The sequence below is a fragment of the Prionailurus viverrinus genome, chromosome A2 (assembly GCF_022837055.1).
Source record: "Prionailurus viverrinus isolate Anna chromosome A2, UM_Priviv_1.0, whole genome shotgun sequence".
In the NCBI taxonomy this organism is placed as follows: domain Eukaryota; kingdom Metazoa; phylum Chordata; class Mammalia; order Carnivora; family Felidae; genus Prionailurus; species Prionailurus viverrinus.
Window position 1 is genome coordinate 113,283,684 of NC_062562.1, and position 24,316 is coordinate 113,307,999.

Below are 24,316 nucleotides of genomic sequence, written 5' to 3' on the forward strand. Positions count from 1 at the left end.
TATGGTACAAGATCTAATTACATGTTTATTTTAAGAGTCATATTGGATGGCGAAAAGAAGCTAAAAGATTGCTGCTGGTGATGACAGATCAGACATCTCATCTTGCTCTTGATAGCAAATTGGCAGGCATAGTGGTGCCAAATGACGGAAACTGCCATCTGAAAAACAACATCTACGTCAGATCTACAAGCATGGTAACATAGCAATAGATTCTTAGTAGTTATGATTCTTTTGGCCAAGATATAGGTTTAAACTGACAATTCACCTGTTCTTGTACCAAGAAATTATCTAAATGGGCATGATCCAGAGTTCGGATACACCATGAGAGAAAAGTTATGTAATAATGCAATCGGTAAATGCTGATTGATATATTAAGACTAAAACACTTTAACAACATCTAGTAGCTGACTCTCTGATATGCTAAAAAGCACTGTATAATTTGTAAAAATGAAAGTGATATAGGAGCTTACTGTGTATGGAATTAAAGAACATTAAAAGGAAACGTGTGTGTATATGTATGTGTGTGTGTATATATATATATGTATATACATATATACATATATATGTATACACTTTTTGCTTTATATTAAAAACAACTGGATCTGCATAGTTGGTATCTAAAAACAATATTAAGGATTGGTAAGAAAAGTGTATTTGGCCTGAAGAATCCTCACAGTATAATAGGGAGAACTAAATACAGACTAAGAAAAAAAGGAGTAAAACAAGCTTGGCTTTCAATATTCTGGACCTCACACCTTCCGTCTGAAGCTTATCTATATTTAGGGGATCTTTTTTTTAAATCAGTGGATAACTGGATTGCTTCCTGAGGATTAGCTTCAGCTCTGAATCATATACTTAATACAGTCTCCTAGAACCACATCTTTCCTAGCATTAGCTACTCTATATGTGGAAAATCAACTGTAGGAAGCATCATTTATTTCTGATGCAAACTTATTTATACACAATGTTAGAACAAAGCTTCCAACTTACTCAGATCTTGGTATCCCAGTGTCTACATATTTTTTCCCCTGGTTTTATAGGAAAAAAAATCTGACAGTTCTGTTCATTAAGTAGTTAGATCCAAAAAACTTAACTATTTATGTCCTAAGAACATAGCAGCCAATTAAAAATAATATACATGAATCATCAAAAAATACATGTGTGTATATTTATGTCATTCGTAGTAATGAACTTAAGAATAGAAATTTGCCAAGCCTCAGAATCAGACTAGACATCACCACCCTCATTTCCTGTTCCACATTGATTTTCATGCTGCCCAGTTTTGAAAGATATGATATCATCTAAAGGAACAAAGCCAAATGTAATCTTAAAAACACAAACTACCTCCAGCTAGTAGTTCATGGCTACCTGACAGATGTCAAATTATCACCTTGAAATTTAACGATATTCCAAGGTGCTCTGGTAAGTGTACCGTAGTGCTCCAAGGCACCTCATCCTCAAACACACTTTGGGAATTTCAATATTGGAAGCATATAAGTTATGTAGAAATTTGTGTGGTTCCCATGAGTCAAATTTAAATAGTTTAAATTTAGTTAATCTGGAGCATCTTACCAGACTTACTAAATATCTAGAGGAGCAAGTATTACTGCATAGAATAAGTTCATCCCTTGGTTGGTTTAGCCCTCGATAGCAGCCTCAAAATTTAAAGATTTTAAAAGGTAACTAGAGTTTGAATTTTAAAATTGGGGATTTGGAATTATTCCAATAATGTCTTTCCCTTTTCTAATTCTCTTGTATTCAGTCACATTTCACTTTGGTAGACCCACCCATTTTAATTTAGTCATTTCTTATCTTTCCTTCCTTCTATTTAACCTTTTTAAATCTGAGATAGAGTTCTAATTATTTACCAGGGAGTGGAGGAGGAGACAAGAGTAACTATTCTATTGTGAGCCAAGGAGAAGCATTTTTTTAAAGAAAAAATAATAATCACATTATTCTCAAATTGCATTGCATTATCCTTTTGAATTTTTGCCAAGTCACTGAAGTCATGTCTTTATAATTATATTTAGAGGGTGCTGCTGTCCATCTTGGAAAGATTCCTTAAGGCAAAGAAATGCTCTCATAATTTTAGACATATACCATGCCATATAACCTTATGGAAATTAATTATAATTCTGGTGGAATTTTGCACTGTGTTTGGGCTCTTATTACATCAGGAATTTGGATAATCTGTCATCACCTCCATTTGCCTTCTTGAACTTTGTTCCACCTACTTAATAGAATGAAACTTCCACATGTCACTGATGTGTATTGAGTAAACCAAGGAGCAGTGTGTTTGTTAATACCTAAGAAGAATATATTTATCTCATTTATCCCAGGTCTTTGTTTTAAGGGATCTTCTTCCTAAGAATTCTCATTCCCTTCATTTCCAGGGACACTGCCCTAAAACAAAAGAAGTTGAAGCATATTGATTGATCCCTCGACTATGCATTTATATCTGCAAGATGTGCTACTGCTCTGAACCTTCCTATATCCAAAGCTACCCTGAACCTGACTCTAAGCAGATTTACCTGCTTATTTTAACATGATCTCCATCTCTCTCCTATTTGGCCATTATAGAGGAAATTAAAAAGGTATAAGTTAGACAAGCAATTAAACACTTCACTTACTGGCTCTACCTCCAGTGGCCAACACCAGCAATGCTGAATGGTATCTGGGCTTCTTGGTCTAAGACTCTGGTTGTTTTATTTATAAAAGGAAATAACTGATAAAAGACCTTTTATATGACTAAATAACATGGGCCAGAGTTCTGCTACTTGTACATATAGCTATTTCATGAGGGTCAATGTGACTTCCAAAATAACAACAACTACCATGTTTGGGGTATTTATTAACTGAAACCACTATAGCAAACACTGCATACAGCATCGAATTTATCTTTACAGCAACTGTAGAGTAGTCATAATTAGCCTTTTTTTTTTAACAAACAGAAAAACTGAGGGTAGAAGTACTTAAGTAAGTTGACTAAGGACAGATAGCTAAGAAGTTTTAATAAGTAGCAGAGGTGGGGCTCAAGTAGCTCAGTCCAGTTCAATCATAAATTAAAATCTGTATTCTTTGCCACAGTGTCTCAAGGGAAAAGTACAAGAAATACAGCAGTGAAGTCCTTGGTGTAATTTCTGATCTAATTTCCTGGTTGCAGTCTTACTTATGAAAGACATAAAGCACATAATTTGTCTTACATGAATAAAGAAGATAGAATTAAAAATAGTTTCTTTTTACACATTATTAAAATTAGTATATGGCTTTTGGAAAATAATATTATACTATTGAATAAATTACATTTCCACTGCTTTTTCTCTAATTCCAGAATGAAAACTTGAGTAATATAGTTTTATAACTTATCCAGTAATAATGGCTGTTTAAAATATGGCATTCTTTCTAAAATAGTAGGTATTAGTATAAAAATCATTAATGGTGTAGAAGAAAGTTATTAATACTGGGTCTAGAATTTCAACCTGTTTCTCCACCCAGTTCCTCCAGGATGATTCTCAGCCTCCCTCAGAGACTTCCTTACAGTATTCACCCCATGCTTGGCAGTGGCCAAGAATAACACCAAGGTCTACAGTAACAGTGAAAGGGAGCTGAGGAGCAAAAGTTGGAAGAGGCACACCAGCCATGCAATGAACCCTTCCTTATTCGTGGATTTTTAAAGGTTGTTATGACTGTCTGTTCTGGATGGAGATATGCAAATTGGCAAAATCCTACCACAGTCCTAAATGTATTTAGTAGCTTAGATTTGGTGTTTCTTTTTCTATCCAGCCTTTTTTTTTTCTTTTTTTGTCTCATCATATTATGGTTCAGGGATTCTTCATCTTTCTTATCACATAACTCCTCAGAATCCCCTTGCTTTGGGATTCATAGTTCATTCCCTCCCCTGAAGCCTCAACTGGATATACTCACCGCTGAACTGGTCACCATCTTAGAGGACAGAAGCTGAACTGCAGAAGGCATATTAGGCATTACTAAAGAGTTTTGCTTCTTTATGGGTGAAAACGGTCAATATTCTGCTTGTGACTTCTCATGTAACTTTATTTAACATGTTGTTCACTTATAGTAAGCCAGTTAGGAAGGCTTTTTTTTTTCCTCCATGTATCTCAACTACTTGGAATTATATTCAGTTTTTCCAGAGCTGCCGCTGAAGATAGGAAGCCTGACAAGATGCTTGACTAATTTAATCTATAACTTTGCTGAGTTAACAAAAGTTAAAGTTATTATATTTATTTGTGTTCCTATTTTTCTGACAGGGCTATTTCGGACATTTTCAAATGTCTGAGAGCGTCATTTATAATTAATGCTATTATATAGCATTCCATGTAAGGAGACAATATTAATCTTTTAGTAAAGAGACTTTTTACTTATTTTTGCTGCTCTGTGACTAAGAAGTAACTTAGAAATAACCTCAGAAAGTGTTAAATGTTTCCCTTTTTCTGCTGCTCATCTTCTTTGTCTCAGACACATATCAATAAAAATGCTAATTCATTGAGCACTTATTTTATGCTGGCACATTGTTGAGCATATTGTTTATGCTATCTCATTCATATCTCTTCAACCCATTTTATAAACAAGGAAGCTGAAACTTAGAAACCTCAAGTTAATTTATGCAAGGTCACTGAGGTACTACAAATATCAGTCAAGATCCACACCTATGCTGTCTAATACCAGAATCCATTGCTGTGCTTATGCTGACTGCCTCCATTTATTACCCTCAACCCTAAGCTCTATGATCTATCTGCTGGACCCTCCACATACCTTAGCTCATTAAATCTCCAAATCAACCCAACAGAGTAAGCATCATATACCCATCCACAATGATGGGTATATGGAGAGGGAGGGCAAATACCTTGCTCTGAGTACTTGATTCTCAGATCTCTAGCTTGCCCCCTATACCATAGTCTTCATACTGAGTACTGACTGCTTTTCAGAAGCCAATGAATGCGAGTGATTTTGGTGACACTGAAAGAAAGCTAAATTAGGAGTCATTTAAAAAATAGTTTTAAGCATATTCAACCCTGAAGTCTTCCCAAAATAATTATTCTAAATGTTTTGAACACCTAAAAATATACTTTCCAAGCCTAAGTTTATACAATAGTCCTAATTTTACATGATACTGAATGCTGTTTCTAATGAAAAATAAATCTAGAATAACCCCTAATCTTCTACCTTTTGTCACAGACTGAGGCATAACAGCACAATAACTATTTAAAGTAAAATGGAGAGACTGTCTAAATCAAAACCATCCTTTTAAGAGCATTAGTATTTATTTAGTTGCAGGGAAATTACCGATTTGTAATTATGGGAATAATAATAACAGTAATTCTAATATGGCTCCACTGAAGCATGTAATAATAATTTTCACCTTATTTCTTACTTTTTTCTGTTTAAAACTACTTAAAACTATAACTTCTAAAATTAATTAAAGAGATAAGACCAGTTTAAAGTTTTTTAGCACCTTTGGGCTTTATGAATATGCACAATCAGGAAAGTAAAGGAAATGTCACCTGGGCAGAATGCACCTAGAAAATTTTATATCCTGTTTTAAGTCCACGTGCAGTTGAGTTTTTTTTTTAAATAGTGTTAAAATTTTTAAAACTAACAAAATGCCTCTGTTCAGCTTACTGCTCTCTTAACTTTTAAATTATAAATATGCCATAAGAACAATAATGACTTCAATAATAACTTTAGAATAGATCTAATCTGAATGTTTCTCATACTCAAAGAAAAATAGCCAGAGAATGATCTCTGCAAACAATATTTAGTTGGTTTTTTTTTCTTTTAAATTGAAAGCAAAGGCTGCACACAGAAACACCTGGGTTAGGCTTAGAGTAGTCTGGCACTGCTTTTATAATGGCTTTGAAAATGAGCTCTGAAAATATAATGGTTTGCAAAAGTGGCACAATAAAAATAAAATGTGATGAAAATATTTATGAAATAGAATGTTCCAATTAAATGATATGTTTCAGTTCCATCATATTTAAGCAGAAAATTTTTATTACCACTCTTCATTGAAAAGCTTACAAAAGTTATCAGTCCGTCCCCCTCCTTCAGTAACTGGGATAGCATGATTACAATGATAGTGTGTTTGCCAGGAGCCACAAATTCAAACATTTGAGGGGCCAGGTACAAAGGCAAAACCAATGAAGCAAATGAAGCATAGCTTATCCAAGCATAGCCCAATATCTAACCTTTAGTAATGTCCTCCAAATGGCTTTTACTAAGCAGTATTTTCTTGAAAGCTATCTTTTATTAAGTCCTATGGTACTTGTCACATTACGTTATATAACATCACCCAACATCATAGTGAGATAGATATTGCTAGTGCCTCCATTTTATAAATAAGAAAATGGGGGCACTATAGGGATCACGAATTAGTCTGTGGTCACACAGCCTTATATATAGTAGTGCCTACAGTAAATGCCATGAAGTGTCACATCAGGACATGAGTTCCTATTCACCATTAATCTGGATTTAATAATTACAGAATGGTGAGTAAAAGCCTTTATACATATTAACTCCCGTAACCCCCACTGTAACTATGAAGGGTAGGTACTACTATTTATACCTGTTTCATAGATATGGAAACTGGATCACAGAAAAGTTACAACAGTTATCCAGCATCACATAGCTAGTAAAAGCAGAACCAGGAATTAAAGCCCAGGTGGTCTGTTTCTAGAGCCCCTGCTCTTGGTACGGTTCTCAACTGGAGTGATTTTGCCCTCCAGAGGACATGTCAATCTCCAGAGACATTTTGGTTGTTACAAACAACTGGGGAAGGCAGGAGATACTGATATCTAGTAGGTAGAGGCCAGGGATGTGGCTAAATACCCACAGTACACAGGACACCAGTACACCCACAACACAGAATACATAGCCCAAAATGTCAATAGAGCCACTGATAAGAAACCCTGGTCTATGTGATTACCACTGTGCAACTATGCAAATGGAAAATAGGCAATTGCCAGAGATGGAGACTGACAACACATAATTTAAAGTCTTTATCTCTAAATAAATCTCTGCTATCAAAGTACTTTCATTTTATCTCTTTCTTCTAAAACGTGAACTGTAAAAATATAATCCAGATAATTGCGTACTTTATTTAACAAGACATTGGCCTTTTTTCATCTTATGATGATATTCACTACTGTAAATTCTCTATTAGCTTATAAAAATTTTTACCATCAAGTTCAGTTTTATGAAAAGAATCTTAAACACTTCTCTTTTTCGTCACTATTTATGCACATTATTAAAATTCTCCCATACACTTCTACACAACTATCTCTTTAACTGGAATTGCTCCCAATGAATCTTTCTTACCTCCTCTTTCCTTCTGACATTTATAAGTTATTTCCCACAAGTCACAGCGAAGGTGTTGGTGAAGAAGAAAAATGTGAAAGGAATCCTTTTGCCCTTAATTACTTAGCAGCTGTCTTGGCACATTGCTTTCCCTTTTCCCTTTTGCCCCTGAAATGCCTGTTATCTCTATTAATTATTTTCAGAGTTTAGAGAAACAATATGTAATGGGTTGGACAGAGGGGGAGTTAGAGATGAGGAGCACTGACGTCACCAGAATTGGACAGCTGGCTGAGAGGGAGTGTTCTGCTAGTGAAATACAAGACAGAAAAGATAAAATATTTAAAAGATAATATGCTGCATGGAGGAAAGGGGAAGGGGCTTCAAAAACGGCCATTAATCCACAGCTCTCCTGTCAACAGTGGTTTATTTAAACATCTGTTAAACATTTGTAATTTTAACAAATCTACCTCAAAGTAGCTGGAATTTTCTTTTAAAACATATTTCTTTGTAGGGTTCAAAAAATGTGTCTTTTAAACTAAAAATCCAACTGACCTCTTAATGAGCTTCTGACCAAACTAGAACCTTCTAGATTTAAATTTTGTGTACTTTTGGTCAATGTGACTTCCTGTTTTTGAAAAGGGAAAAAAGATTAAGAAGGCTCCAAAAGCTGCTTACATTTGGAACTGTTCTTTAAATATTGATTTTATGTGAGTTAAGTATAAACTGGTTAAAAACATATGGATTAAATTATCCTTAAAATATGAATGGTTTTAAAAATTAAGGGGGAATGCTTGGCAAACTGTGATTATTTTTTGTCAAAGTGAAACTATTTCAAAAGTAGTTGTTACCATTAAAAAATATATTCCCAATATAAATAGATTTGTTGTTTCCTTCCTGGACTTGTTCTCTTTAATTCACTAGCATTATGGAAATTGTCAGAAATGTATTTTAAGAGTATACATAGTATCAACAAGGCATAAGAATTTATCTAGCAGAACTTATATTTTGGGAATTGTTTTTCTATTAGTTTACAATTATATTCTTAAGAATTGCTCTGGGAAGAATTTTTTCTGATGCAAATCCATGTGGTAATACTTCTTAAACCTCTTCACAAATTAGTTTCATATCACATTTAAATGAAGTTGATGTAAATTTGATTTGTTTTTTTACCACAATAATAAGTTATATAGAAATGAGATGTATTTGTTATGGTTATTATCTTAGTCCATTCTGTTTGCTGTAACAAAACACCATAAACTGAGTGACTTGTAAACAATAAAAATTTATTCCTCACAGTTCTAGAGGTTGGGATCTAAGATCAAGGCACTGGCAGATTCTGGGATCTGGTGAGAGACCCTTTCCTAGTTCATACATGACACCTTCTAGCTGTAATGTTTTCACCACCTCACGTGGTGGAAGGGTCTCCACTGACCCTCTTTTTCTTTTTTTTTAAAGTTTATTTATTTTGAGAGAGAGGACACATGTGTGAGCTGGGGAGGTGTAGAGGGGAACAAAGAGAATCCTAAGCGAGTGCCATGCTCTATCTCACAACCATGAGATCATGACCTGAGCCAAAATCAAGAGTCAGATGCCCAAAAGACTGAGTCCCCCAGGCATCCTATGGCCCTCTTTTATAATAGCACTAATCCCATTCATGAGGACTCCACCACCTTCATGATCCAATCATCTCCCAAAGGCCCATTTCTTAACACTATCACCTTAGGGGTTAGGATTTCAATGTATGAATTTGGAGAGGAGGACACAAATATTCAGATCATAGCATGCTAGTGATAGTATTTTTAACAACAAGGCTGTTATCTTATATCTATGTATGTAAGTTTAATATGTGGGTATCAGCTTAGGCTATAAGAGAAACTAGTCAAATTAATTCTTTTACTAAGTTCACATAGTTTGCCAAAACACAGAAATGTTAACCAAGATGGTTTAGCAAAATCTCCTCTTAAAGAAAACACAACTAGCATTGGAAGGTGAAAGGAGGAGTAAAAACTACAGAGGAATTTGAGCTTGAATCACATGATATGTATTAGGTTCAGCCACATGATCCTTAGTTGCAACTTAGCTAATGCAACTAAGTACCAACGAACAGGTGAGGACCACTGCAGGTGAAGTTTGACATCATCCCTCTGAGAACTGTCTAGTTATGAAGTTGTTATTTGAGAGCATCACTTTAATTTCTGGAAGACCATTTGTATAAAGAAAAAATAAAGTACTATGTCTAACTATATAACTTTAGATACCATTCGATAGTTGGCAGATTTCTCATATTTACTAAATTGTATACCCTTTCTCCTACTCTTCCCCAGCTTTCTCACTAACACAAGAATAAGTATAGCTCAGCACAAGTTTTATTTATCAAAGTACAACAGATTTATCATATATCACATGACGAAAAGGTTAAGTGTACTGATAAGCTGAGAGATCTGAATACCTCTTGTACGAGCTGCTGGAAATAAAAATCATAACTGCTATTAGTTTTGAGTACCTATCATATGTAAGAAGCTGAACTAAATAGATCACATGCAATTGGTATCTTTTTAATCTTGCTTGCAATCATGGAAGGCAGAAACCACTGACATGTTACAGAGGATGGACCTGAGATAGAATTTTTACCATAAAGTGACAACCTGGGATTTGAGTGCAAGGTTTTCTGCTTTTGTACTATATCATGTTATATATCAATTATATATGTATTTATGTTTATACATGCATATATTTGTATTTCAGCACTTGTCACTAAATTTCAGAATGTGACTGTCACTAATGTGTCTCTATTTCTGAATAGTACATTATCTTTTAGTGATAACACTGTGAGACCAAAGTTAATCTAAAGAGGTGCTGAACACACTTTGCATAATGTTGATTTAACCTTCTTCATTTTTCTGACTTACAGGTTTATATAGGGCTTTTATCTAGAAAATATCCTTAATATGTTGATATTGATCTTATTTTTTTAAATTTAAACGTCTCTAATAAAATCTTAATCCTTCCCAACACAATATATTTTTATGTCAGTCATATGGTTTTCCTCATAATAGATGTTTGGGTATGTATGGGATTGAGCTAATAAATTTCAATCCCTTCTTTTTTTCATTATCTTTTTCAGGAACATCCCTCACTAGGCCAACTTTCTGAGAAGTTAATAGACAACAACATTAATGTCATCTTTGCCGTTCAAGGAAAACAGTTTCATTGGTATAAGGTGCGTGAATTCCAAAATATAAAAACTAAAATGTTTGCATTGGTAGTTAGAATACTTCTTGGGTCCCCAGGTAAGGAGTCTGGAGTTATTATACTTTTTACTATCTGAATTTTATAAAGTAGTAGCTAATGTATACTACACAGTGTCATAAGTAAACATTTATGTATAAATTCTTTGTTTGTAACACTTAGAACCAAGTGTGGGCACTGATACTTAGTGTGGTACTGTGACATTAATGGAGAAGACTTTTATCAGGTAAAAAGTGGTTCACATTCCAACTGCACCTTTCATGTATGGATTCCTGCTTCTATTCAATCTCTGGGCATATTCTTATAATAGATTAGGTTGGGGAACATCAGCTTAGTTTTCACTGGTAACAACATACCTAGATTTGGTCTAGGCCTCCAACAAAGGAACAAGAGAAGTCACTGAAGTGGCTGATCCAGTTAGAGGTTTCCTATGGAAGAAGAATCTTGGTTTTGTCCACAATCCTTCAGGCCAGATGAGACCCACAAACAGAACAGATGTTTGGCAAAACCATGTCACTCTGGTAGCATTGTGGGACCCACCCCCAACAAAAAATTGCTTCTGTGACCCTGCTGTCATATTCTTTTCACAGTCTTTTAGGTTCTTTTTTCCAGAAAACTCTCTTTTCTTCATTTTCATGATGTGACTCCTTGATTTTCATTGCACGTGTCTGTTCACTGGATCTCCATCTCCTTTGTTATCTCTGCCTCTTCTTTCCACTCTCACTGTCCTTTACTTATTTCTTTTTTTTAAAAAAAAATTAATGTTTAGTTTTTTTGAGAGAGAGCATGAGTGGGGGAAGGGCAGAGAGAGAGGGAGAAACAGAATCCAAAGCAGGCTCCAGGCTCTGAGCTGGCAGCACAGAGCCCAATGTGGGGCTCGAACTCACGGACCACAAGATCATGACCTGAGCCAAAGTCGGACACTCAACTGACTGAGCCACCCAGGCACCCGTACTTATTTCTTTCAATACTTCAGAAAAACTAAATATCCTTCGGTTTCAATAAATGCTTGAATCAATTTGCATTAGCCATAAAGCTAGTATTCCCTCCACCAATTTCCCAAATACCTGACCACTTATATGTATCATCTGAAAGCACTACTTTAATCATGCCACTTCTTCCCTTAGAAATCTACAGTGAAACTTTAATCAGTTCCCTGTTTTCCCAAGCTGATACACCATGGAACCCCTTTTTAATGTGACAATTATTAATAGTCACAGAAGTAGGGCTCTACTCCAAATTAAATGCCCAAACTACTTTATTAACAATAGTAACAGATTCCACTTACTGAGTTCTTACTATGGTATGGCACTGAGTTTATTAACATGAATTCATATAATACTCCTAACAACGAGGGAAGTATTACTAATTTAAAGCCCACTTTAAAGTTGAGGAAACACATTCACAGAGGTTACATACTTGCCCAAACTTTCCTAGCAGCTTAAATCCTGTGTTCTTAACCTCTAAGTTTAATAGTTGAATTTCAAATTATCGTCTAACTTGTTACTGCTCTAGCCTCTTCCTGCTTTGCTACGGATTACTTAATAGTTGCTGCTCTTATTGGCTTTAGCAGTTTCTCCCTACTCCTTTAAACAGATTTTCATTGACTGATAAAACCATAAAACCAGGTTTATTATTAATTGAATTCTGTGCAAAGTAGGATCTGTGCAAAGTAGGAATCAACAGGCTCCAGAAGCCGGACGAGTCCTGTGAGGAGGCCTGTGTCTATCCTTGGAGTCACCTACTTTGGCTGCCCAGACATACTTTTATCAGTCACCTCCATCTGGGTTGTAACAGCCTCCTAATCCATGTCCCACATTCATCCTCCACTTGGCTGCAGAATGATCTATTAAATCACAATTGTGACCACAGTTCTCCCTACAGCAAAATATTCCGTGGTTCATTCTGATTTAAAGGATCAAGTGTTTAATGTGGCATATGAGCTCATCTTGTTCCTGTTTGCCTCTGTGCACATACACTCACCCACTCACCAGGCTCTTTCTTTCCTTTGTGCCTTTGTTCTTGTTATGTATCCCCCATGCCTGGAAGTCTCTTTCCCTCATTATTTGGCTCACTCTTAGTCATCCTTTAAGATACAGCTCATGAATCACCGCCTCCAGGTAACAATCCCTGACAACTTTTGCAGCCCTCAAATACTTGCTGGGTATCCCTCTCCTTCAGGTCTCTGCATATCTCTATTCATGTGTGCATCGTTTTTTGAAGTTGTCATTTATATACCTATGAAATCCTTAAGGATGGAAACTCCAAAGTGGTACCTAATAGGTATACAATAAAGGTTAAATAATTGGCTTTTAAAAATCTATAAGTGATAAATTTTCCCTATTACCTAAGATAACAAATTGTTAATGTCCAAGTAGTGGCTGGCATATAGCAGGAACTTAATGATATTTGTGAATGGTAAAATGAGTGTATAAATGGATTTCAAGTCTTTCTATAATCTGATTCCTTATAAATATGCAGCCTTCACTCCAGTCAGACTGGTTTCTTCTCTTTTCTTACTTCATCTAAACCAGGTAAACCTTTAAGCCTTCACTAATTCTCACTTTCTCACTAGGAATACCTAGAGTTTTCTCCATAATTGTTAAATGCCATCCATCAAGAATACCCACTCCATGAAGGCTCCACTTGTGACAATGATTTTTTCTCCAGTCTGGGCCAACATGTCCTATAGGTCACTCCACAAAATAGTAGTTCTGCAAAATATTTATATATGTTACATGAGAAAAAGTTTTGTGATTTAAAAATGTTGGAAACGCTGCAACAAATGCTGCTAAATTATTTCCAAATTGCAGGACTTCTCTGAACCTTTACTTTGCAGGTGTGCATTTTGAGTACTTAAAGGGAAGAAACCATATGGAGAACTTTCCAAACTTACTTGCCCTCAAAACCCTTTTGATAACTATGTTCCATGGAACATGAGAAATAATTTGGGAAATCTGGTCTGTATTTGATTGGGTTTTTAGATCAACATGTAATTTGTGCATGCATACAGTCTCATGCATATACACATACACACACTCCCATTTCAGATGTATGTGTTTTGGCTGCCCTACTTGGTTGCTCACATTTTTCTTGTATCTTATATTTTGTTTCATTCATGTAATGGCTCAACTTCCACTAATAACTATAAAAATGTTTAATATTTGTTGATTGCTGAACCACCATATACCACTGTCATGTAAATGCTATTGGTATGTTTTCTAGGACCTTCTACCCCTCTTGCCTGGCACCATTGCTGGTGAAATAGAATCAAAGGCTGCAAACCTCAATAATTTGGTAGTAGAAGCCTATCAGGTACGTATATATTAAACACTATTTTTTTTCATGTAAACTTTTAACCCCAATTTCTGTGGCAGGATACAAATTAAGGCCTTATCATCTTGAGAGGAATGGTGGACAGAAAATTAGGTTAAAAGTTAGGAATTTTAATTTAGCCCTGGCTCTACTACTAACTAGTCATGAAACCTTGGGAAAATCAATTCAGCTTTCTGTATACCTCACTGTCTCATTGACAGTAAACGTGGGTCAGGCTAGAGCCTATCTAAATTTCCTTCCAAATCAAATGTTAAGTAAGTCACTAAATCACGGCTATAGAATATACTTTATTACCATAAATGTCACAATTTCCTATGTTGTAAAGGTCAAGAAATCCACACTATTTAAAGCAGCAACCTATCAGGTGGAACAATCTGGGATATAGAGATGACTGGGAGGACTCTGTTGGGGTTTCCTAGGTCAATCACTTGATTGTTTAATCAGTTATTTTAGCAGTTTTATGAAACTAATTTGATTAAAAGAATCACCTTAAGAGGTATACTATTTTATTGAATTATAGTTGTATGCTCTTCCCAGTCTAACGAAGAGTGAGTACCAAATGTAAAGTTTTACAGAAACATCTGCTCTCAACACAGGTCATTACTGGATACAATAATCATTGTTAAGATGTTGTAATAATTTTGATTGTTACTTTAATACCACTGAGAATCAGATACTTTCCATACATGACCTCATTTAATCCAGACAACTGATCCATAAGCGAGATGTTGTACTCCCATTATGTACTTATAGAACCTCAAAGAAGGGAAGCAAGCTAACCAAAGGTGAAACAAGCAGGAGAAGCAGGACCAGAACCCAGGTCTTCCTTAATTCTAGTTGCCAGGTGCTTCCTTCTGTGTGATACCACCTGTTTTTCTTCCTTCCTTCCTTCCTTCCTGCCTTCCTTCCTTCCTTCCTTTCTCCCTCTTTTCTTTTCTTTTCCTTTCTTCCTTCCTTCCTTCCTTCCTTCCTTCCTTCCTTCCTTTCTTGCTTTCTTGCTTTCTTGCTTTCTTTCTCTTTTTTCCAAACTATCCAAAGATAGGCTTATTCTATCTTGGATTTATGGGCCATTGATAAAGTCTCACTTCCCAAATTTTCTGATTCTCTTCCTGACACATAGAGATGAATAATGTTAATAGTAGCTCAAGCATTATAAGAAATCTCAGGCTTCTCATTTTCTCCATGAAGCATCTGTCTTCAACTTGAGCACAAAAGGTAAAGTCAGGAAGCAGGCACATGATAGAAAATGACTTGTTTAAACTTTTTCCTTTAAAAATGTTTTTAAATGTTCATTTTTGTGAGAAAGGAGAGACAGAGAAAGAGAGAAAGCACACGAGCAGGGAGGGAGACAGAGGATCCAAACTGGGCTCCTCACTGACAGCAGAGAGCCCGACGCAAGGCTCAAACCCACAAACCATGAGGTCATGACCTGAGCCCAAGTCAGATTCTTTTTTTTTTTTTTTTTTTTAACGTTTATTTATTTTTGAGACAGAGAGAGACAGAGCATGAATGGGGGAGGGGCAGAGAGAGAGGGAGACACAGAATCGGAAGCAGGCTCCAGGCTCCGAGCCATCAGCCCAGAGCCCGACGCGGGGCTCGAACTCGCGGACGGCGAGATCGTGACCTGAGCTGAAGTCGGACGCTTAACCGACTGAGCCACCCAGGCGCCCCCCAAGTCAGATTCTTAACTGACTGAGCCACCCATGTGACCCTCAACTTTATTCTTTTAAAAGGAAAATAGGTGCGCCTGGGTGGCTCAGTCGGTTAAGCGGCCAACTTCGGCCCAGGTCATGATCTCGCGGTCCATGAGTTCGAGCCCCGCGTCGGGCTCTGTGCTGGCAGCTCAGAGCCTGGAGCCTGTTTCAGATTCTGTCTCTCTCTCTCTCTGACCCTCCCCCATCCATGCTTTGTCTCTCTCTGTCTCAAAAATAAATAAACGTTAAAAAAATTTTTTTAATTAAAAAAAAAAAGAAAAATCTTGTAAGACTTTTTTTTTTGCCAAGGAATTGTTCTATGCCTCAAAAATACATTGGATGAAATAAGGAAAACCATCTTTAATTATTTTTATTTCTCACTATTACAAAAGGACATTAAGTCTGGGGAAACTTCTCATCAAGGAAAATCAAACATATACAATTCATTCCCATCTGCAGTTTGTTCCCAGGAATAATCAAAATAAGGAAGGGATTTACAGTATTAGAAATCACCCCAGTTTTTATAGTATGAACACATTTACTAGTCCAAACAAGAAATATAAATTGACAAACTTGCCTGTGTGTCAGACTATGACAATAGAAAGGGAAACAGCAGCATTTGGTTTTATATTCTTTACTTACCAAGGTTAGGTATCCAATGCCTTAGCAAACTGCAGTTCTGACTGACCTTAAACAATAGGAAAATACTAGCAAATCCAACGAGACTCACTCTGGCTAACTAATCTCCTTTATGTTAGGATTCTATTATTATTTTATACATTTTTATAATTTTCAAAATTCTTCTGAAGTTTTATTTTGTCTTCACAGTCCAACAGAAATAATTCACAATGCATTGAAGAATAAAGATACTTCACTCTAACTTTTAAGTTTTTGCATTTCCTTTGTAAGAATTTTATAAAATTTACATACAAATTTAGTGTATGGTGAATGTGACCGCATTTTAATTTTATCCTTTACAATAGCACTGCCATTAGAATTAAGATTAAATAAAAATCATGACGATAATAACTTAAACTGAAATTAAGATATTAAAAATAAGTTATATTTAATACAAACAGAATTAAATATTGAAAAATAAATTCTGCCTCTGTATCTATTAGATATTAAAAAGAATCTTGATACTATGTTTGGAACCTAATTTCTAAATCTCAAAACTGGGCAAAATTTTAGATATTTGTCTTCACACCTTGCTTAAGTGAAAAACATTAGTGTAACAAGCTTAACTTTTTAACAGAAAGAATTTCAGAAGAGCAAACTGAGAACACTCATTATATTAGGAATGTCCTTCTGATCTGTCAAACCATCACCATATCAACACCATTTGTATACCATTAGAAGTCGCAGTTAGTTTGCTAAGAGTGTCCAAGTAAGTGATTACAATGGATGAGCTCTCTGAGAGATTTAAAAATTTGGCTGACACAGTCTTCTCTAATCCAAATAAAATTTACTAATTTGAAAAAGTATCTTGTTCTAGATTTACCACTGTGGCCAACTATTAGTAAGCATACATCTCTTTATTGATTATACAGTTGAAAATTAAAATTTACTCAAGTAAAAAATTAGAAGCCTTTGGAAAAATTGTCTGTCTTCATATCTTGCTATTCATCTTTCCTTAGGTATATATTTCATCTTTTCTCCTTCCTTTTGTTTACAAGTATAAAGTTAAGGACTTTTGCATGTGGTAGACTGTTTTATGAGATCAAATACACACAGATCTTCAGTACTTATTTAATGCAGCTAGAAATGTTTGTAACCAAAGATTTGTGACGGAAGAAATTAGTGTGTGCTTGATACATGATAAGCATTACATAAACATTTTTGAATAATTATATAAATGAGTGAATAAATGCACTCATAATGTTTGTAATGGTTTTCCTGTCTAGTAAATGTTCCCACTGTCCCACTTCAGTATCAAGGATTAGAACAAATTTGATTAACACAAGTAAGCCCCAAGGACTTGGCAAAATTCCTAGGGCATGCTTGGAGAATTTACAGGACATATCTGGCAGGTAATTCTTAGGCCTACAGTACAGAAATGCTCTCCCCAAAATTTACCTTTGAATTCTGTATCAGTAAGGTGTTTTAGGTTTCATGATAGCCTAAAGTGTTTGAAACTGAAATATTTATTTATATATAACATAAATGTCAGAAGTGTGTTTCAGATTTTAAGCTGTTAAGATTTACCCTCTGTGATGATATATGTGTTCTCAATGTTTTATTCAAATTTTGTCACAAAATATAAACATTACTGGATTTAAAATGATTATTTCTGTAACACAGGCTGAAGGAGAAATATCTCCAAAGTGATTGAAATGCATAGTCATGGCAATATGTGAAAAAAATAGAACAATTTAAATGCATATGGTCTAATCCTTCAGTATTTCTTATGTATATAAAATATAATTGGGTCATTATGTGGAAACAGTATATTTATTCATCCTTTCATAGGGACAGACTCTTTGATTTAGTTAAAAATTAAATCTAGAATCATTTAATAAGCTTGACTCTGTTTAGTTGTTTACATTTGAAATTTCTATGATATACAATCAAAAAATGATGTCTCTGCAGAAACTCATTTCAGAAGTGAAAGTTCAGGTGGAAAACCAGGTAAAAGGCGTCTATTTTAATATTACTGCCATCTGTCCAGATGGGACCCGAAAAGCAGGCACAGACGGATGTGGAAATGTGACAAGCAATGACGAAGTATGTGGGTGTGCATTTTTCCCATTTTAAAATAAACTAAGTTGTTTGGCAAGTTTTCTCACAGAAAAATCAAACCATTCTGGAAAACTTTATTTACTACTGACTCCAAGGATCATATTTATATAGTTCAAAGTAATTTTTATTGTCTCTTTATAAAGTTCCTACTTGTTTTAACTCCATTTATTTGTCTTAAACTCTCAAATTAAGTAAATATATATTATATTAAATACTTATTTAATGATAATAACTTTAAACTTCTGTGTCACAGCCAGTATATATCAGTAAAGCACATCTTTTCAAACAAGTAGTGTTTACACTTATGATGATGATGATACCTACCTTTTTGGTTGCAAATCTCAGAATAAATTTGAAATTGAAGGTAATAAGCCACAAAAAGAATGAGAGTGATGGAGCAACTGATAAAGGCTATGAATTCCAAAATCTTTCACTGTGCTATTGTCCCAGTACTCACAATGATCTAGGACGAAGTGGGGACATTTATTAAGAACAATAAAAAAGAAGTGTCATTTAATTAAAAAGGGATAACCTGGAAAACAGAGGGTCCAGATTATTGCAGTGTTAAGAAATAGGACCAGGGGTGATAGGAATTCTCCCAGTATCAGCACAATAGAGGGTAAACACACAGAAATATGCTCTTCAAGGGAATTCTTGTTAGATGAGGTAATTTTCAGTGAGCCACCTTGAGGCATCAGTTGCCTAATTTTTAAATGAACAGATTACAAAATTTAGAATCCCTTTTCCTTTCATCTCTCAAGTTCTATGATGTTGTTATTTTAGTGTCATGCTGTAGTTCAGAAGTATGGTAGTATGGTTGCTCCAACAAGCTGGCTATTTGAAATCAATTATGGCTAGTTTCTAATTCTGTAGGTCCCTGCATAATCACTTTTTGGATTTTGTTAAAAAGACATTATATAAAAAATATATATTTGGTTTATAAAATATACAATTATAACATATAATTTTCATATAATATATAAATATATATTTTATTTCCATTAAATATAGAAAAACTTTGTGCTAGCAAAAGTTTCTGAGAAAGGGTTAGCCTTTTAGAAGTAGTTCTTTCTTTCAAAATCAGTTTTGGCAGAAAAGTTTTCCTTCTTACTTTTTTTTTCTTTTACTTTGTCTATAATCCCTTTTTCACCCTCACTTTCAACTAAGTAGTATAAACAGTTTGACTCTCAGAAAGAGTCATATGACCTCTTAATTATATAAACCCCAAATTTTGCTTTATTAATATTGGCAATGGCCACATTATCCTACACATCTGTTAATCCTTAACATTCTTTAAGACAAAAAAACATTTCAAGTAAAATACTAACTGCATTAATTTTAATATTATGAAACTGATGTTAATTTCTGATGCATATATGTAATATAAAAGCCTAAACTTAGATCTTTCATACCGTGTGTGTGTGTGTGTGTGTGTGTGTGTGTGTGTGTATTTGTGCTAGGCTTTTTGGTCAGAGTGAATTTATATATATGGATATATCCCCACCCACATATATTCATCCCAACAAAAAAGGCTACCACAAAATTTTTAAGTTGTAATGGATCTTAATCTAAGATGGAAAAAAAAACCATACAAGCTTATTTGCCAAAGTACCTGAAAATTATAAGGTAGGCTAACAAATCCAAAAAAGGCACATTAAACCAATCATGTTGTGCAAAAAGAAAAAAATAGAGAGAAAGGAAAAACTTGGCAGGATCTGTTGTTTCACAAGGGAAACAAACTCCTGCCAACCCAGATCTTTAGTTGTACGCTCATGTCTCCACTGAGACAAATGTAGGACCCTGTATTGAGATCTTAAGATCTGAGAGAGTCCTAAATCTTATTCCCTTAAGTAGCATCAGAGAAAGCCTCATGTTTTCCTTCATTAACACCATGTATAAACTAAAATTTAACCCTGAATCTTTACTTGGGGTTTATATATATATATATATATATATATATATATATATATATATATTATATATTATTATAAGTAAAAATAATTTATTATAAATAAATTTATTTATACATTATATATTGTTTATATATTAATATTTATATGTTACATATTTATATATTTATATATTATAAATAAAAATTGTTCATCTGAACATCCTATCTCAAGGTTTAAACCAGTAGAACAGTAGTCCTTTAGTTTATTTGATCTCTCCCTTGTGCCAAATATTCGTTAACCCCACATTTTAAGGACTTAATTCAGAAAATGGTCTATTCTCTCTCAAGTTTGCTAAGAAATCAATTGAGAACATCAGTTAGTCATTGGAAGTGGAGTAGACGTTTCAAATAGACTTAAACCCATGTCCACTTAATGGTACAATAGAGACAAGTAGCAGTCATTGCTTCTTTTGACTCTCTGGTTCATTAATTAGGAAATAAATAAAATGGAAAAGGGATGTTACATCTATATATGAAAGAGTGCCTGTGTAATTTACAAGTGTTATAAATTTCTATAAGATGGTATATTATTGATTCAAAAAATCATTCACACATAAAGAGTAGTGATAAAAATAATCAAGACATATAAATATATTTTCTTTCTCTCCCTCCATTTAGGTTCTTTTCAATGTCACAGTTACAATGAAAAAATGTGATGTCACAGGAGGAAAAAGCTATGCAATCATCAAACCTATTGGTTTCAATGAAACCACTAAAATTCATATACACAGAAACTGCAGCTGTCAGTGTGAGGACAGCAGAGGACCTAAACGAAAGTGTATAGATGAAATTTTTCTAGATGCCAAATGTTTCCAGTGTAATGAGAATAAATGTCATTTTGATGAAGATCAGTTTCCTTCTGAGAGTTGCAAGTCACATAAAGATCAACCTGTTTGCAGTGGCCGAGGCGTTTGTGTTTGTGGGAAATGTTTATGTCACAAAATTAAGCTTGGGAAAGTGTATGGAAAATATTGTGAAAAGGATGACTTTTCTTGTCCATATCACCATGGAAATCTGTGTGCTGGTAAGTATAAGTAAATATATACATGTAGCTTTTACTAGTTACTATTAAACTAGCATATATATCAAAGTCTGTTTAAGTCACATCTTTATAATTACCAACCCTGAATCTGAATTTAATATTTAAAATTTCAAAGTCTATGAAATTAGGCCATGGCAATGCATTTATGGCACATGATTCTGCTATTTATATTTTAAATTATTTTTGTACAGAAAATAATTGAAAATAAAAACCAAAAATTGTTATTCTCAACCATGCCTTGATTTTATAAAGATAAATATCAGAAAAGGAAATTTCTGATGTCTGGCAGGTTGTCTATAATCAGAGCATTCTTCTAGAAAAGACTTGATTCATTCTCATAAGTAGTCACTCCCTCTAGCTTTTTCAAAGGATAGTGAGCTTTAAAAACACAGTTTCCATTCACTGGAAAATTCTTAATGCATTATTATAGATGGTATTATAAATTTGTAATAATTTAAATCTATCCAGTTTATTTTTGGAACAATGCAAGCAACAGAATTATCAGAGAACAGCATTCTTCAAGAGAATACGGGTTTTGTAAGTAATCTAGAAGATTAGTACCAGAGGCCACACACAGACCACGTTTAAAAATGAAATAATTTAAAATAAAAATATCAAAAGTACTTTTTGGCTAATTCAGTTTACTGCCACCTAGAGGTTAGATTCTAGAAAATCTATGCAACATTTGAAATTTAATACAAAATACTGTTTTTAAATGAATTAATTTTTCTATGACAGTGTGCTAAATCCACTTACTGTTACAACACCATTTTAAAAATTTTTGCATTTTGGTAAGCAAATATTAATTAAATTATTAATGAACTAAAATATTTCATTATCATAACCATATGGAAAGTAACAAGCCTATACAAAATGAATTTTCTATTCTTGTGTCAGCTATAAATTTGCCATATATCACATAAATATGCAATGAAAAATTGACTTTTTATTCTGTTATATACACAAAATATTTTATATGCCAAACATGTATCCTGCTATATCTTGTATCATTGGTAGAATGGATTATAGATAAGTTAAGAACAAGCCAGCAATTATCTTCTAATATTTAGAACTAATCCTATTTGGAACAGGGAAGAGGAAGAATTCTGATATCCCACAGATATTGGGATAGCAGCTTGAAATACATTGGGAATCTCAGTCTCTATTTATAGTAAACTATTAAAAATCAATATACTAGCTCTTCTGTATGACTATTCTACCAGCCCACAGGCAGTTGAAAATCTGCTTTGAATTATTTGTGTATAAGTTATAAGTGCAAAATGTAGCTGACAAACATTTTCTTCACTAGTTTCCTTTGAGAATAAAAACATATGTTCACAGGTCAGCTCGCTAGGATTGGGCGTGCAGCCTACATATAGGGAACAGGGTCTGGCAGGCATTTGTTTGGCCTGGACCTCATTAGTTTTACATTTAGCAATTGAGTTGATCCAACAGTAGACTCTATGGAGCAGTTACCCTGTGAGGTGCTTGCAATAAGGGGAGAGAGGGAAGGAGGGAGGAAGGAAGCCAGGAAGCAAAGGAAGGAAGGAAAGAAGACTCTGTAGCCAAATAAGCTTGAGAAACACTACGTAACCCTGTAATATATACTCCTTCTTGAGGATTTCTAATCCACATGGGCATATTAAATTTTGGATGCTTCCTGAAGTCTAAAACCCATTTAACTACATATAACCAATGTTTCTCTTCAACTTACTTGTCTACATGCATGCCCCCAACCCCAACACACAGGTGTGCATGTGCATACACGCACATGCACACACACACACACACACACACACACACACATGCACACACACACATACATACATACATACACCCACACTCCACCTTGCTTTCTCTCATTTACCACCTAATAACAACTCACAGCATACTTTAGGACATGCCTCTCTAACCTGCTAAATAATGTCTTCAAGATGTGAAGAGATCAGTTCAACTCCGCCAGAGATCTTATCTTTAAACATGGCACTAACAGAACTGAAGCACTAGAAGGGTTTGCCTTAACAGACCTTCAAAAGTATCCCAGGCCCTTAGCAATAATGAGAAACTAAGAGAATGATTATGGAGGCTATTAATCAAATACCCCTGGTTTTTGGATTTCAAGACTGACAATTAACATTACTTCAGCCTTTGTAGCTTTTTTATATTTGTGTGTTTTTAATTTAAAACTGAATGCACAGTGACCTTCAGGTAGTCAGGCAGCCACTGCAGTGGGGCATATGTCACAACTGTCAGCACAAGAGATTAGCATCATGGGGTTTATCTACAACAGAACAGCTTCGAAAATAGACGCTCCTAAAACCTCTCGTTGTTTATGTCAGACGAATAGAAAACGATGCTGTTTCCATTCAGTTGACTGTCAGTGTGTTTCCATGGATATGGGAGGGGAATTTATGTTTGGAAACACTGCACAAAGTCAGTGGCTCCAATAACTTAGGTCCTGGAGTGTCTGTTGCAGGGCATGGAGAGTGTGAAGCGGGCAGATGCCTGTGCTTCAGTGGCTGGGAAGGAGATCGGTGCCAGTGCCCATCAGCATCAGCCCAGCACTGTGTCAATCCAAAGGGCCAAGTGTGTAGTGGAAGAGGCACATGTGTATGTGGCAAGTGTCAGTGCACTGATCCCAGGAGCATCGGCCGCTTCTGTGAACACTGCCCCACGTGTCACACAGCCTGCAGTGAAAACTGGTATGTGTTCTCCAACTCCAAACATACATGAAGCAGTTCTTCACCATAGCTATGTTCATCCTTTTATTTTGCCTTCCTTAATCTTAGAAGTTGCTGGATCTTCTCTACCAGATAAATTTGTTATCATCATGCTAAAAAGGAACTGAATAGGGACTTTAGGAACAAGAAAACTTAGATCCTAACTTTTGGCCACTAGATAGCTGTGAAAGCATTGGAATTGATCTAGGCATTCACTGCTTTACTCTTTTTTTTTTTTTTTAACGTTTATTTATTTATTTTAGCAGAGAGA

The 24,316-nt window shown here is 34.8% G+C and overlaps 1 protein-coding gene across 5 annotated transcripts in view; it reads left to right on the forward strand.

Moving 5' to 3' along the window:
• ITGB8 (integrin subunit beta 8) overlaps window positions 1-24,316 on the forward strand; it is a 109,076-nt gene that overhangs the window by 50,353 nt on the left and 34,407 nt on the right. For all 5 annotated transcript variants that reach the window (XR_007150281.1, XR_007150280.1, XR_007150282.1 and 2 more), the window contains exons 6-11: window positions 36-194; window positions 10,439-10,534; window positions 13,789-13,878; window positions 18,183-18,317; window positions 20,902-21,307; window positions 23,802-24,027. Coding sequence is in view for 1 of the 5 variants with exons in the window: in XM_047849592.1 (XP_047705548.1) it covers window positions 36-194; window positions 10,439-10,534; window positions 13,789-13,878; window positions 18,183-18,317; window positions 20,902-21,307; window positions 23,802-24,027 (1,112 nt within the window). In the remaining 4 variants the exon portion in view is untranslated. The remainder of the gene's footprint in view (window positions 1-35; window positions 195-10,438; window positions 10,535-13,788; window positions 13,879-18,182; window positions 18,318-20,901; window positions 21,308-23,801; window positions 24,028-24,316) is intronic.